The sequence below is a fragment of the Oenanthe melanoleuca genome, chromosome 21 (assembly GCF_029582105.1).
Source record: "Oenanthe melanoleuca isolate GR-GAL-2019-014 chromosome 21, OMel1.0, whole genome shotgun sequence".
NCBI classification, from domain to species: Eukaryota; Metazoa; Chordata; class Aves; order Passeriformes; family Muscicapidae; genus Oenanthe; species Oenanthe melanoleuca.
The window spans coordinates 7,064,747-7,081,605 of record NC_079354.1 but is presented as its reverse complement, the minus strand read 5'-3'; the positions used below and the strand labels follow the sequence as shown (position 1 = coordinate 7,081,605).

At 43.7% G+C, this 16,859-nt stretch overlaps 2 protein-coding genes across 3 annotated transcripts in view; both read right to left on the bottom strand.

Annotated features, from left to right (window-relative positions):
• The window catches only part of UBE4B (ubiquitination factor E4B), a 33,274-nt gene extending 22,533 nt beyond the window's left edge, over positions 1-10,741 (bottom strand). The window contains exons 1-5 of one of the 2 annotated variants that reach the window (XM_056507947.1): positions 10,504-10,741; positions 3,992-4,178; positions 1,102-1,237; positions 516-603; positions 198-342 (exon numbers count right to left, since the gene is read on the bottom strand). In XM_056507947.1, the coding sequence (XP_056363922.1) occupies positions 198-342; positions 516-603; positions 1,102-1,237; positions 3,992-4,178; positions 10,504-10,527 (580 nt within the window). In that variant the 5' untranslated portion in view covers positions 10,528-10,741. The remainder of the gene's footprint in view (positions 1-197; positions 343-515; positions 604-1,101; positions 1,238-3,991; positions 4,179-10,503) is intronic. The other variant, XM_056507946.1, reaches the window with a different exon arrangement.
• A 2,123-nt stretch (positions 10,742-12,864) lies between these two features.
• RBP7 (retinol binding protein 7) lies at positions 12,865-15,197 on the bottom strand. Its single transcript, XM_056507964.1, has 4 exons — positions 14,998-15,197; positions 14,317-14,495; positions 13,968-14,069; positions 12,865-13,694 (listed from the first exon to the last, which is right to left on the bottom strand). The coding sequence occupies exons 1-4, from the start codon at positions 15,068-15,070 to the stop codon at positions 13,644-13,646; spliced, it is 405 nt and encodes a 134-aa protein (XP_056363939.1). The 5' UTR covers positions 15,071-15,197; the 3' UTR covers positions 12,865-13,643.
• Between the last annotated feature and the right edge of the window lie 1,662 nt (positions 15,198-16,859).

Genomic DNA, 16,859 nt, shown 5'->3' with positions numbered 1-16,859 from the left:
GCCATCGGTCCCACTTTCCTGCTCCAAAATTCCATTTCCTGCTACATCTGCTGACAGCAGATGTTGAAATTCAGCAAAGACCACAAGTAGGTGGCTCTGGTATTGCAGCAAAGTGATAAAAAGGTAAAAGTAAAGAGTGGGGAACATGCCACTCAAGAGAAAACAGCCCTGCCAGTGCCTCCTGCTCAGGTACCCACCTTCCTTTGGGTTCTGCTTGAACTGGGCAGAGAGTGAATTCAGGAAAATAACGTCTCTGTCTCGGTCCTTCCAAGAGACTCTGAAGATCTTACAGACCAGCTGTAGAGCTTGTTCCTCCGACACTTCTGCTCCTGACAGAGGCTCCTGGGGGAACAGAACAATCATCACCATTTTAATGAGAAAATGCAGTGAAGAAATTGTTTGCAGATAACACCTGAGGGCTGGCTCCAGGATTAGCTCCATCCTCTCAAAAGCACGCGTTCAATAGATGAAGGTAAGTGAGCCTTACCTCCTCCAGGTAGCACACCCGGGCTCACCTTGTCCGTCAGACTCCGCTTCTCCCTGCGATCGTTCTCATCAACCTCCATGTTCTCAATTCCTGAATCCACATCTACCTGCGACATACTGCAAGTGCAAATAAGAGAAAAAGCCCATTAACTTCTAGAAATTTGCAGACAGTCCTGTGTAAGATGCTGAGTGTCCCCTTAAGCAGATGCAGCAGAGAAAGCAATGCACGAACAGCAACTAAAATCACTGGCTGATAAATGTTTCTCATGTAACGTTTGAGTTCTAAATTTCTTCAGCAGGCAATACAAACTATACAGCTATCACATCCCACAACCTATTTCTTTTAAATAGAGTAGCTGAATTATCCCCACCAAACATGCTCATCTCTTAATGTCTAAGATAATGCTTTGTCTTTTACCACTTAAGGTCAGGAATTCCCATTAAAACCAGACTAGAAAAAGCATCACAGTTGTTTAAACAGTGTATGATTTTTAAGCATTAACCTGACTGCATTAACACAGCTGGGAGGGAGGAAGGGCAGAGCCTTGTCCTGTAAGAGCTCTGAACACCAGCATTGTGCCATATCTGCCAGCTGTTACAGGCTACATCCTTTACCTTTTCTCACAGGAGACACTATCAATGTCCATGCTCTGAGACCGAGAGAGAGACTGAGACTGGGTTTCAAGGCTGTTTGATGGAGAACTGCTGAGGGAACTCACTCCTTCGCTGCTCTGGCTTCGGTGGGCTACTCCTAAAGAAAAGGCACCACCAAGATTACTGCTACAGCAGTGAGAAGGCTCTACACATTATTTGGATGGAAAAGGAGAGAAAATACTGTTTTTCAGTCCAGTTCTTAGCCATTTTTAGCAGTGCATTAGGAAATAGAAGTTAATAACCACATTGGACTACAGATAATCACATGTTCTACCTCTCCTTGCAGCAGCAATGTAGGAATGCTTACCTGCATTAAACAAAGAACAAAGATAAACTTGCATCCATAAAGTGCTCAGAGTTTCACTCCTATAAAAACTGATCTCTTATAAGATTGCTCTACTATCTTAAGCAGTTGTCAGAGCCCTTCTAAGACTGTCCTATCAGAATAGGACTTAACACTGGGCCATTACAATGGAATTACATCATCAATTATAAAGGGGCAACAAATATTCTTCGAGTTCTTCATCTTTCCTCCTCCCTCTTCCCAAAGAAAATCTAGCTAAGTCAGTAGACAAAAGAGACCAGAGCAAACAGGGCTCCCCAGGGCAAAGGACTGCATTGTTCTGCATTCCCTTGGGGTCTTACTCTTATAGCCAGGAAAATGTACTTTAACAGTGATGCTGCAGCACTCATTAACAGCCCTCCTCAAACCTACCTACCATCTTTTCACACAGATCTTCTAGAATTTACTTGCATCTGTACTTTGATCAGGTACACAATAAAATACCCGAGCTTAAGTTCCAGTTGTCACTTATAACACTGGTTCTAGGTTCTCTGAGGTATTTACAAAATACATACAAAATAATAATTTATTCCATGAAATTTATTCCTGTCTGATCTCACCATGATAGGCAACTCCTGAGAACAATGGATGCTTAAAAGGACACTATTCTGCTGGAGCTGCACTCTGTGTGTCCAAATGAATTAAAATCCTCTGCAGTCACTTTAGTCTGCTGCTGAAAGGAACTGCTGCAAACCACACAGCATTAGCTGAGTCTTCATTTATGCTATATAAACACACAAGATGAACTGCTATGAATATTTTTTTCCTGATCCATTCCCAGTTTAACCATATCTCTTACCCTGATGTGAAAAAGACACATTATTCAAGAGCTGCACAAATGGCCCTGGAGGAAGCAAACACTAGAAACTTCTGCTTTGGCTCATCAGCCAATCCAGCTAGCCCAGACAGTCAGGTACTGTCCTTAGGAAATCTTTACACAGAAATCTCCAAGCTGTCACTGCTTGAGCACTTCCAGCCACAATAAACCCGTCTGCCAATACCTGAGCACTTCCACCTCCAGGTACACATTTCCACACCTCCTGCTCTGCTGGCAATATTGTTTATCTAGTTGTGCCTTAGATGGATCAGGACCTCTCTGTTTGAAAAGTAAACATTTACTTTTTCTGTGTTAGTTTTCACTTGTATTAAGCTCACGATCCCGCTCCCCACACAGCTGCCACAGACAGCAGAGGAACAAATACTCCTTTCAGCAAGAGTCAGACCTCAGATGGATTAAAACAGTCAAGTAACCCCAGGCTGAGGGAACACAGTGAGTGAACTCTGCACCGTTCTTCAAAAAAAGAAGTCACCTCCACTTCTGGGTTGCTGTCTTTAATCATGAGGACAATACAGAGTGTTAAATTCCATCTTCAATGAGTTTATCTCAGGAAACACTTTTGATAGCTTTTCTCTGTCCTGCTTTTGATGCAAGGAAACAAAACAACCAGGAAGGAGTTACTTCTAGGTATTTCTGAACAGTGCTGTAATTGAATTACAAGATTTAAGCTTGTAAAATACTCTACTTGACAAAGGGAAAACCAAAAAATTCAAGAAGCAAACAGGTAAATGCTAATGAATTTTGCAAGCTCATCAAGGAGCACTGGAAAAACATTATTTCCATTAAACTATTAGAAATCATATTGAAAACCTGGTTAGAACCATCTTGACATTTGTTTTGGGATGGTTTTGAGAACCTCTCAGCTTACTGACACAACATGCAAAGCAATTTAAGTTTTCAGATAAAGATCACTATACTGGAAAACATGCCAATTTATTCTGATTTCTAAGTCAGACAACTTGAAATCAAAATTAATTTCTGTTAGGTCAAATGTGGCATAAATACACACATTTTGTCTTCAGCTCTCTATAGAGCAATCCTCCCAACCTCCAGTGCTTGCTGCATTTCTATGATTTTAACAGATCTGTTATTTGTTGCATCTTCTGAAATAAATACAATCTCTAAATATCGTGCCTGTATTCCCTCCAGTAAATAGTGAAATTGGCAAAGTAATACAAAGCAGAAAGTAAATACTTCATTCTTACATGACAATGCCCAGTCACAGCTTGCTATTTTTAATATTGCTGAATGCTTGCAACTAAAGATCAAAAATTAACTTGAGACCGATTGCTAAAATGTACCTAGAAATCAATCAATAGAAACTGTGTTGCAAGACTTAAGAGGGATTTTCCAGTCTCCTTGACACATCTTTTCCATAATATCGGGTAATAATAAACTTTATTACAAACTTCTTCAAGCTTTGGAAACCCATATTGTAAATGCCATGAGTTTACCCACACCAGGAAAACAGGTGCAAATGGAATTAATGGAAAACCATTCGTTACTTGGAAGATTAAAACAAAAAGTAGCTCCATTCACCGTTTTACAGCATTTGTTTCTGAAATGACTTTCAGCAAGAGCAGAAGCACTGCAGTACCAGCACTGTACAGGGAGGAGCTGCGGAGGCACGGCACAAACACACGAGGGGCACACAGGAGCTGCCAGCCTACCTGATGCCCCGATGGGAGAGGTAGCTGGGGTCACGCTGTGCACGCCGAGGCCCAGGCTGTGCGAGGGGCCCGGCGCAGGGGCTGCGCCCGGCGGCCCTGGAGGCGTCTCTCGCTGCGGGGATGTCAGCGGGGTGCTGGGCTGGGACGAGGAGCCTCCTGCCAGCCGCGCCAGGCGCCTCCGACGGATCTGCAGAGAGAACCCAGTGAAGCCTCTGTCTGGACAGATCTGCAGGGACAGAACCCAAGTGAAGCCTCTGCCTGCTGGGATCTGCAGAGAGAACCCAGTGAAGCCTCTGTCTGGACAGATCTGCAGGGACAGAACCCAAGTGAAGCCTCTGCCTGCTGGGATCTGCAGAGAGAACCCAGTGAAGCCTCTGTCTGGACAGATCTGCAGAGAGAACCGAGTGAAGCCTCTGCCTCCTGGGATCTGCAGGGATCACAGCCCCAGTGAAGCCTCTGCCTGCTGGGATCTGCAGGGATCACAGCCCCAGTGAAGCCTCTGCCTGCTGGGATCTGCAGAGAGAACCCAGTGAAGCCTCTGTCTGGACAGATCTGCAGAGAGAACCGAGTGAAGCCTCTGCCTCCTGGGATCTGCAGGGATCACAGCCCCACTGAAGCCTCTGTCTGCTGGGATCTGCAGGGATCACAGCCCCAGTGAAGCCTCTGCCTGCTGGGATCTGCAGGGATCACAGCCCCAGTGAAGCCTCTGCCTGCTGGGATCTGCAGGGATCACAGCCCCAGTGAAGCCTCTGCCTGCTGGGATCTGCAGGGATCACAGCCCCAGTGAAGCCTCTGCCTGCTGGGATCTGCAAGGATCACAGCCCCAGTGAAGCCTCTGCCTGCTGGGATCTGCAAGGATCACAGCCCCAGTGAAGCCTCTGCCTCCTGGGATCTGCAGGGATCACAGCCCCACTGAAGCCTCTGTCTGACAGATCTGCAGAGAGAACCCGAGTGAAGCCTCTGTCTGGACAGATCTGCAGGGACAGAACCCAAGTGAAGCCTCTGCCTGCTGGGATCTGCAGAGAGAACCCAGTGAAGCCTCTGCCTGCTGGGATCTGCAGGGATCACAGCCCCAGTGAAGCCTCTGCCTGCTGGGATCTGCAGGGATCACAGCCCCAGTGAAGTCCTCGGCAAGTCCAGCAGGGCTGGCTCCTGCACAGGCAAACACTGAAGCCTCACCTGAAGCCTGCTCAGTGCAGCTGGGCTGCCTGCCCTTCCTTTGTTCTGTCACAGCACTACAGCACCCTCCACAATCAAATTTTCAGTATGTATTTGCTGTCTTGAAAGTCATTTGCACTGGGAATGCTGTATTTGTCCCTTGGTTGTGTAAGACCAGTTTAACATTTACTGCAATTTCAAAACCTGCAACACTCCTCCCCATTTACTTTGACATTTGACAAACCACGTTAATGTGATAAAAGGGACAACATGATTGCTTTAATCTCACACCACATGATACCAACATTGCTTTAATCTCACACCACATGATACCAACACACCGTGCTAAATAAGGTCCAGTTGAAAGCTATTCAAGATCACCACTGTCCGAATTAATCCAAAACAGAACTGCAACACCAAAAACATGCATCCTGTGTGTTGGACAGAAGCACCCTGACAAGTAATGGCAGAGTAAAAAAAAAACATCCTCTCATCACCTAGACATGCCATTATAACGAATTTTAAAAACAGTTTTTGCATGTTACTTTTAAAACAGTGAAGAATCTGCCTTCAAAATCCAACTACAGAAAACTGTTACAAACCTACTTCTTAAAAACTGTGATAGCATAACACTAATGTTGTACATGAGAAATAAAACAGACAAAACTTACAAAACTAGATTTATAATGCTTCAAGCTTCACATAAACAAAAATCAGAAAATAAATTATTTATTATCACAGGCTGCCTCACAGGATCTGTGCCCAAAGCTTACATCTTTGGCTTGAAATAGGCCCAAAAAAAAGTATCATATTTGAGGATGTCAACTCCCTGCAAAAATCAGCAATTCCTGTTATTCTCTTTTTACTATGACACTCAAGCATTGCACACAACTTAGAAGTTTTCATTTCTGCTCATAGTCCTAAAGAACTGCCAGGCAACTGAAAGAGTGAACAAAAGATCTGTGTCAAGTCAATGTCTACACTACATTGCTGTATCATTTAATGGCCCATGAAACCTACTCCAACAGGAAGAAGAACAGATCAAATTAAAACAGACTTCAAAAACTGTGGGAAAACAGTGTCTGGAACTACATCTCCCTCCATGACAGGTGTCACCCCATGAACATGGAAGGGAGCTAGAATTTTTTAACACTCCAAAAAATACCTATGAATAGAATCTCTAATCCTTCCTCCTTGTCAAGCAAAGTAGGGGAGCTTAATGCAGAAATAAAATGTTAAATAAAAGTAATACACGTTAAGGTCTCCCTCTTCTTTCAGTTTTTCAGTTTTCCATCCAAGTGCTTACCTGAAAAACTCTAGAACTAACTCAGCCCTTAGAAGTATAACAGAAAATGTCAGCTACATGTCCCCACATCTGAATCCAAATTAAGTGTTCACAGCTCACAGATACAACAAATACAAGCACTCCATATACACACCAGTGTCTGAAGGAGAAAGATGACTTACTTTTCTTGCTTTTTATATAATTAATGTGATATTGAACTCTTCCACAACTGTTCACATTAACACTTGCTAGCTAGTTCTAAGCCAGATGTAAGGAGGGAGATAGGTACAGAAAAAAGGTAGAGATGACACCCAATACATTTACTAATTAATTCACAAGTATAGTCCAATTGATCACTCAAACAAGGTCCCCTCTTCATCCTCTCCCAGTGTCAGGCAGATAATTGAGGACACTGCTGGCACTTGACATCCCTTCCCTTCCCAGGCAAGATCCATGCCCAAGTTACAGCAAACCCACCTGCAGTCAGCACTGCTGAAGCAGGAGGACACTGAGACAAACCTGCCTTGCATTTGTCACTCTCAGTCCATCAACCACCCCCCTTCCTTAGGGCCCAGTCCCCCAGACTGCAGCCTGCCCTGCAAAATGGGCTGAAGGGGGCTAGAACAGAAACCTGTACAGATACTGGGCTGCTCTAAAAGACTGCAATAAAAACTGAAACAATATTTTTCCCTGGCCCTCTAAGGATGATGGGCAAATTACACTTACCTTCCTTACTGCTAAACAAGATAATGTTAACATATAAATAAACTCCGAATATTTTTATCACTGACAGATACAGCTTTCACAACTGTGGGTACATGGAGTACATGTTACAGGACCAGATCTGGTTCTTGGACACCCCAAGCTGTCAAATTCCCCCAGGTTTATATAAAATTATTCCAGGAATCTGAAGACTAAGAAGTTTTAAGTAAGAGACAAAGGAGGAGAAACATACTATGCTAAAAAGGCCAAGCAGAGGCTGAAAAAGGTTTGAAAAGATGGCATAAAATTGGTGGACACACTGTACCCAGTTAATTCCCTGTATCTTCAGGCTGAGTAGCAGGGACACAGGGAAGATGGGCTTTATGCTGAGGGACAGCTGGGGACTCAGAACACACAGTTTGTTTGCACAACATAAGGTACAAATGAGACCCCAACCTGCTGCCTCCACATAACACAAATACCAGGTCACAAGTGTGGCAGTTTCCTCCAATTAACCTGTTCCCATTTCAGACTGAATGAATCCCCAAATTACCATGAAGCAGCACAAAGGTGGGGGCTTAAATTAATGTTTTAGGGAAGTTTAGGGTATCTGAATAATCCCCAACCCTTGATTTCAGACCTGAGCCAGTGACATATGACAAAGCTGTTATGTGTCATTATGTTACCCAATAGAGATAAGGTTTTCAGTCCTGTTACATGGGCATTACTTGCTCCACAGCCCATCTTTCCTGCAGAGCACAGCTCCAGAACTCTCATTTTAAAAGCCTAATCTTAAAAAAACTAATTGGTTGAATGTGAAGAGCACATTGCTTTTTAACTAGTACAGTCTAATACAGTTTTTGCTGGACACATCTGGACAACATCTATACATTTTTGATCTAAATGGACTTCTTAAAAGCTGCATGCACCACAACAAAAAAATGTAAGAATAGCACTTTGCTAAAGATGGTTGACTGTTAATTCCATTTTGCACCAGGTAATAAAGATACAAGCAGGAAGGCTAGTCCCTCAGGCTCACACATTTCCAAATAAAAAAAAAAAATACTGTATCAGAACCTGCTATAGTGGCAACTGCTTAGTGAGACTCTAAAGAAATCTCCTATTCAACCATAATGTAGAACAGTTCCAAATCTGTACAATAAAGGGTAATTTGAATTGATAGCTTCATTTTTTTTTGTATTCATTAGAGCATGTTATACTGGTTTAAGAAATGCTTCATTGTTCTGCTGATAGTGGTCATATTCTGTGCTCAGAAAATGCTACTCAAAAATCACATACATGTTGGAAGATGACAAACTCACATCATTCTTTCCCACTTATGCTACGTTTAGCTGGATTCTGCTTTTTTTTCAGTCAAGCCCCTGTTCTCATCTTGTGCTATCTGCTGTGCTAAAACATACTACGAAGGAAATTTCTTTTTCCCCCTCCGAATAATTTTACTATGGTCTGTAATAAATTACAACTTCTAGTGCATTAAAGCAAACACTGAGAAAATGTCAGTGAGAGACACTGTCAATAGGAGGGGAAAATATATGTATGATCAATTGTGTATCTCTTCTTTTGAAGCTGCAACCGTTAGTATCATATTTAATTATGCTCTGATAACAGAAGATAACCTTATCTGTAAGAGCCTTGCAATTAAACTTCCATTAAGTACTATTTCACCTTCAGTCACTGCCTGTAAAATGTCTGAATCTGAAGAAGTCACATATAGCATATTTCAGAAGGTTATTTTTCAATATACTCTTATCTAGGCCCACTGTGCCAAATAACAGCAAAGTGGAGATGTGGAGAAATATTAAAATCAACTTGGCTCTGACTTTTCAGTGAGTGATCCATTAATAACAAGAAGTGACACCATGACTCCGTTAAAATGATAAAAGATTGTCACAAGCAATCACCTAAAAGATCACCTAAAAGACCATTTGGTTTGGTCCTTGCTGAACTGGACAAGAAGGTCGTGGAAAAGTCACTCCAGACAAACATTGGGCCAAAAAAGGTGGATGAGTCCTCACTGGAGAACTGCTTTCCTGCAGCCTCAGAACCATGATGCAGTGGTTTTGATGATGTCAGTAATGTGCTGAGGCAGTGACATAAATAAGCCTACATAGGTTAAATAATTCTGAAATTAATCATGAAACACCTCAGGATCAGAGCAGTTTAACAATGAGAAGAACTGCATGTAAACAAAGTACTCATGAAATACACCTGCAAAATTGGAGATCCTTTCTCACAGCAGACTTGCACTACCAGTCCCATCCCATCCCTCCCAACATGGCAACTGTTCTCCTTTTCCCAGTGCTTCCACAGAGCACAAGGACCTTCAGCAAGTAAACAGCACAAAGTATTTTTTCCTAGATCATGATGCAACACAGCAGGATTGCTAAATCGTGACAGACAACACCATCAAAAACATCCCAACTTTTTGGAATAAAAATCCAAGTGACAACAGCAGCCACCCTGCTCTACAATCCCACTATAAGATATGGACAGAATAAAAATAACTTCTTTTGATCCTTCCTGAAATATAAATACAGCACTGAGCCTGTATTGCAGCCGTTCAATACAATACATTTTGATTTCAGGATTACACTGGGAGAGTGGGAAATTCCCTGGATCCTGCTATAATATATCCAGAACACAATTAATTTGGAAATCCTCTAATATATGGGCAAAACTTAAGACCTTATTCTATATTATAAACCAAAGGAAAACAGCATCCTTTCAAAAAAAGAGACAAGGAACAATTCATCTTATTCTATGTGAATAATATATATATATTATAGATAGATGTCTGCCAATTACAGCATAACACTGGAATTCTTCAGTGAAAGATGAAGAGGTGGAATAAATAAAGAAAAGAAAATGAAAGGAAACACTGGAAAATGACAAGCCTGATTCAGTGTTTCAATAAGAAATGATACTAAATATAACACCAAGAACGCACCCATCTCGCTTCTCAGCAAAGTCTAAGGAAGCAAAATTTTAAGTGTTTTACTACGTTAAAAGGTTGGGTGTTTCAAATCACACAAAGAACGCATAAACGCCTAGTATTGGAGCCAGAGAGGGAACCGCTGCACACAAAGGCTACCTAGCAGACGGAATTAGAGAATAAACAATTAACCAGGAGAGCAGCAACCCAAGCCCATCGTCGAGCCGGGGGTCGCAGGTCAGGGACAGCCTGGAGACAGAAGGAAAGGAAACCATGGAGCACAGGCACGGGGCGAAGGCAGAGCAGTTCAGGCTCGTTCCGTGCACACCTCGGGGTCCAAGCAGGGCCCGGCGCAGCCCGCTGCCCCCTCCCCGCGGCCCGCCCGCCCCTCAGGCCGCGGCCCCGCGCACTCGCCTCGTCCGCGCTCAGCTCCTCCATCGCCTTCCTCTTAATGGTGCCCGGAGGGGGGGCGCGTTCCTCGCCCAGCCGCGGGGCCGCTCCGAGGCAGCGCTCTCCTGCCGCCGCTGCCCCCCGCGCCGCCTCACAAGGGCATCTCCGGGGCGACCGCGCCGCGCCGCGCCTCGCCCGCCGGCAGCACCGCCGCCCCCGGCCCGCTCCTCGCCGCCCAGCCGCGCCTCAGCTGCCGCCGCGGCCGAGGGGAAGCCGCCCTCCCGGTGCCCCCGCGCCCCTCAGAGCTCTGCACCCCTGCCCCCGCCCGCCCGCGGCCGCTGCCCCGCGCAGAGATTATTCATCAAAACAACAGGGCGGCGGCGGCCATCTTGGGGATCACGTGACCCCGCGGAGGGGCGGGCATGCCGGGGCCGCGCGCGCGCCGCGTCGGCCAATGGCAGAGGGCCGAGGGGCGGGAGGGAGCGGGGCCAGACGCGGCTCCGCCCGGGTGGGTAGGGCGGGGCCGGGAAAGGCGGGCCCGGGGCTAGTGAGGGGCCCGGGAGGGGCGGAGCCCATGGCTCGTGAGGGGACCCGGGAGAGGCGGGCCCGGGAGGGGCGGGGAACGGGACTCGTGAGGGGGCCCGGGAGGGGCTCGGGCTAGTGAGGGGGCCCGGGGCTCGTGAGGGGACCCGGCCCTGCGGCTCCGGTGGCCGTGAGGGGTCCGGGAGAGGCAGGAATCAAGGGCCGTAAGGGGACAGCTGCCGCTCAGGGACGCCGCGATCCCAGGGAGGGCCAAGCTGCTGGAGCCTTCCCATTCCAATGGGTCCGTAAATATTAACCCCTTCTTCACAGAATTTCTAATTATTCAAGGATAATCTAATTTTTGAGAGCTGAGTAACGTACCAAGGGAAAAACAAGATGCCAAGACCCCATTGAGCATTTGGCCTCGGCCTTTTCTAAGTGTAGTTTGAACATGAAGGGGGTTTTTTTACCTTATTACAAACTTTTCTGCACCTAATTCCCTCATTATACCACAAAATTTTTTTTCTGGAAGACATCAATCTTTTCCCTCATACTCGATATGAAACTCAGCTACAGAACAAAAGGCCACTTACACTGTAAGTACATTGGAGGCTCACCCCCAACTCTGCTTATTTAAGGTATATTGCACGTAGATGAAAGAGAAAATTATTTTTAAAAGTTGCTCTTTTGGCAAAGGATAAACGAATGGAGAGTTGCATCAGCAAGTTTTTAGGCCAGGATGAACAGTCACTAGTAACATGACCCAAGCAGTAAGCTGTGCACGGGGCAGTATGATTTGAGTCAGGAGGGGAAGGAATCCCGTAAAAGCCGTTCTTTGAACGTGAAAAGGATGTTCTTAAGATGGAACTAAACTGATCCACGTGAGCTTTTAGGACTTATTTTCGTACACGCCGAAAATAATTATGTAGCAGTAGAACTGATCCAATTTGTTAAATGCACGGATGGGGCGGGTTGGCTATCTGGTCTTGTGTTTTTATATACATCTTTAATGTACTTTATTGATCTAAATATTTTTGAACAAAGTATTTTGATGGCTTAACCAGGGCGCTCAGAAAGGAAACCAATACTTGGATCATAATACATATTGCCAGTCTTTTTATAGAATAGTTGTATATTATTATCTTTGATTTTTAGATTACATTTCATTTTGTGTTTATTTCCTTGGGATTTTTTTTTAAGATAATTGAAGTGGTCTGAAACACCTTTGAATAAAACCCTTTAAGTGCTTCTCTGGGGAGTTCTGTTCCCATCCTTCAAGGCCATTCCTGCCTTTCAGTGGTGCCTCTCGGAGCGGTTTTACTGGGGAGCGCAGCTGGGTTTGGGAACGTCTGCCCCTGGCCGGCTGGGATCCTGCCGGGTCCGGGGAAGGAGCAGCACGCTGCAGAAGCGCCATCCGGTGGCAAAGAAAACTCTGCCTGCTGCTGGCTTTTATTAACTGATGAGTTAATTTGTGATTTCTACTAACATAAGACTCTAACCACAATTTTGTTATCAAGGAAATGAAACCCCTTGGTTCCAGAAGGAAGACGCTGTCAGGATCCACAGCATAAACACCAGGCATTTTACTGCTGGGCCTCACATTTCCCTAACTGTATAAAGACTACTAGACCTTTTCCTTTTGGAAACCAGCTTAAATTTATACAGATCTAGTAATTAGGGGAGAGTGTTAATCCAACCAAAAGCCCTCCATGTTTCAACGGATTTTGTCTTACTCAGAAGTATCAGAAAGGTGGTGCTACCTGTTTCAAAATTTCAGTGACTATTTCTTTCATATCAAGTAATTAAGTTACTAAGCTTAAGCTGCAGTTCAAGACTATGCAATGAAGAAGATGCAGCAACACATTTCATTTGTAACTACCTAGTTTATCTTACATGTTCACACAAGGAAAGCTTTTCTATGCACACTGTCATAAAGAAAAACATTTAGTCTAATTAACAGTTGCATGCAAACAAAGCTTAACTAAAGCAGCATTGTTTTCCCTCTGTATATGTGCTTACAGAGTTCAATTATTTTGCAAACTGGAATCTTCTTGGATCACTCAGACCCATCTTCATAGTTCTGGGATTTGACCACAGGCTTGTTTCCTCTGGTAAGTTCAACTGAATTATTTTTGAGACAAAGCAGCTCTGGCACAATATGGGGCCTCACACCACAGTGTGAAAGGCACAACCAAGTAAAGTAGTAGTCTACAGCTCAAAAAGAAGCATTTTAAAAAATAAATCCATACCTTTTCTTGTTTGCTTCATTATTTATCTTCCCTTCTCTATCAGCACCCCACTCCCCCTGTTTTGTTTGATAATGACATGCCTCTTAGAATTGGCAGGTTTTCTTTTTTTAATTGAATTTTGATTACCTAGAAAGCTGGGCCTCATCACTTATGTTTTGGGTTGGGATTTTTTTCCTCCAGAAACATTCAAAAGCAAGGTACTTAAGATTAGTTTGGGGCATTTATTAGCAAAAATTAGACCTTTAACACTGGTAACAGCAGACTTATTTCCTGAGGCAGAAACTTCAGACCATTCAGGTTAATAGGTACAGAAGACTGTTCTTGTCTGCAGAGCCTCCCTGGACACCAGGTTCCCGTGCAGAGCTGTCCCTGCAGGCAGCACCCAGCACAGATTCAAGCTCTCTTGAAGACCTGTTTGCATACTTGATTCTCACAACGAAGCTCCTACCAAAAACAAACAAACAAACAGAAAACCAAAATTGAACACACATCCTTTGCCACTGCTCTGGCCATGCTTATAACTCAGGCTTAACATTCCCAATTTAACTACACATCACAGTGAAACAATGAAGCTGTTTCAAAGCAGAATGTGCTCACAATGTACCATCCATTACATATCCTGCAGAGCTAGAAGACTTGTGCACACCATGACCACATTATAAATCTAATTATTTTTGCCATACAGAGATATAACTAGTAGAAATCTGAAGTCAATACCAGGTGGAGGTCATCCCCTTCAAGCCAGTGAGTCCAGCCCCTGTTCTTCTTCTCCCCAGTCTGGACACAGACGAGTTTGTCATTTTGCCAGGTAACGAGGCTCTATAGAACAGGGAACAAAAATGTGTTTCTGCATGTCTGTCTCATACTTGTATGATGTAGAAAATACTTGTAGAAAATGTGCGTTTTCCTGGATAAAAGGGGAACTAGATATTGCTTGAGTGAAAGTGACACTCCTTGTCTCTAACTCAGGCTCCTATGGCTGTCTTGCAGTACAAATATTATTCTTGAAACAATTTCAGCTCAAGCATCTGGATTGATCATCACCACTTCATATATTTACTCTTACCTTGCATTTTCTGTTATCCAAGCCTTTATTATCTTCCTCAAACTCTTCTCCAACTTTGAATTCAAGCAGATAATCTCTGAATGTGCTAGTGGTATGGATATAGAATGAATCACCATCTTGTTTGATCACTTTCTGAGGCTTCAGCATTTTTGCTATTTTGCGTGTTGCAAAGTCAATACCTTTGGACAGAAGGCAAAAATCAGATTTGTATTTATCACCAGCCATTCTGGCAGCCAGGAATTAACCTTTATTACTACAAGAAGCATTTCTTTGGTAGTTTGACCTTACTGCTATGCAGCATTTTGTTGTTGTATTGGAACATTTTGTTTTGTTTAAAGCTGCATGTCACACAGATTAAGTTGTCCTCTTCTACTTTTTACTCTTTGAAAATCACTTTACTCAGTTGTTGTACAATTCCTATGTAAGATTTCCAGGACTTGGAGCCAGAAGACTCCTGCAGAGAGTTGGCTTCCCCCACAGAGATACCGAAATTTGGTTTCAGACTTCACCTCCACTTAGTAAGAGGTTAATGCCTATTCTCATCCTTTGTCAGAGGAAAGGCAATGAAAGAATTAACAAGAACTCCCTGCATTCTATACCTTAAAAATGAAGAGCAGTCCTTAAAATCCAAGACCCTAGTAGGAGAAAGGAGGAAGGACAGAAACAAGTATTTTCACCTACCTAAGGCCACCATATAACCTTCGAAGTTGTCATTGCTGACAAGGTTCCAGGTTCCACTGAAATCCACAGGCATTGCCAGACAGTAGAAGGAAGATCCAGACAAAAATGCAAATGCACTTTTCTAGCCAGGCTTTTTATAAGGCAGCCCGTGGGTGGGATTCCATCCCACCCCTTTCTGCTGGTGGGGAAGGGTGCTACTGCTGAGCCAGTGGGTCAGAGGGGATTTGTAGAATGGCTTCAGCTGTGTTGGAGGGAAAAGTTCACTGTGTCTGAAATCTTAGTGTGGAGCAAATGTTAATAGTCCAAGAACCACAATGCAAGCCAAAAACTGGTTTAAACAATTTTGTCCTTCTTGTATACTTTAAAGGGACTGATATTGTCATTACTAAGATTTCCTGCAAGTTTATTAGATTTGGGGCTTTATGATCTGAAATCCAGATATTTGTTCAAAAGGTGATGTACCCTTGTAAAGACATGCTGTACTTGAACAGACAAGAGACTGACTGTTAAACTGTGGATTGTATTATATCAACAAATTCTAAAGCAATACCTATGGCACAGATACAAGAATTCTATCATGTTGTTTATGTCTGGAGTCAAAGTAAACAAAATTTAAAGAGTAATCTTGTGTATTTAGGATGTAGCTCCTGCCTTGGCTTTCTGTTCTTGACACATAAAGGACAGCAGTTCCCACTGATGGTTTATTAGATGCTACACATTGTGGCAGAACACACAGGCAGCAGAGCACATGATGCAGAGGGTAAGCTTCACTGTTGGACTTCACCTTCAGTAAAGTGAAAGAAATCCCTGATGACCCAGCGATGTGTTTTGAAAAGCAAATGAAAAATGCTTGACTTTGAAGAGAAAGCACTTAGGGAATTTGTGAGAGGAAATAAGGGATTTAAAGGTGAGGAAACACACCTATATCTACTACATTTTTTTATTTACTGACTTGTGTTAGGCTGAGTAAGAAGGATAATATTCTGCAGAGAAGTTTCTCCAAAGTATAGCTCTGTTTTAGGAGCTGGCAGTCTGATCCATATGACTCAGAATCATGCAAGTAGGAACTCAGGACGTCAAAGCTTCTTTCCTGTTTGCAGCTGGATATTGTTCTCTAACCCACACTAAACCAGGAATGGCACAGAGAAATTAAAATTAGTTTCCTCTCCACTCAAATAGTCACACTTCACCCACAATTTGGTGTTCTGAGGTTATGGTAGTAAAGCACTGTTGCAATACTACTGACTCTTGCAAGTAAAGAGAAGTCAGTACTTGGTAAGTCCTGTCAAAGTCCAGATATAACATTTTAAATTATGCAGATAGTCTGGGGTGTGGTCCTTCTTTCTGCAAATCAGTACTTAAACCTCACACAAGGACCTCTAAAGGGCACCAGGGTTAGTGTTTAAAGTCTCAGCCATAGAACTGCCTACGGAGCTCCTAAGAACTAACTGCCTATTGCCCTGGCCACATCCTATGACGGTTCTTTCCTTTCTCCCTTCAAATTTCTGATTTTATTTTTGTGGAAATACTTTTTTCCATTTCCATGCTAGTTGCTGTGAAGCACTGAGCATCTAACACATTCTCTTAGGAATGTGGCCCAATTACAGAAGCAGATCAAGTAGGTCCTGCTGCTGCTGCAGCACTAATAAAATATTTCGAGTCTAAATGACGCATGGTTTAAAGGGCCCCATGTTCTCTTGAGGATCTGGCAAGAGTCCACTCCTGAAAGTTCTGCCTGTCTGACATCCATGAACAGCCCCAGCACTGACTGTGGTGCTGGTGTTTCCAACTGACTGGAACAGGAGATGGCCAGTGTGCAATTACTTCTAGTGCTGTAACAAGCAATCCCCTGGATGCTGCCA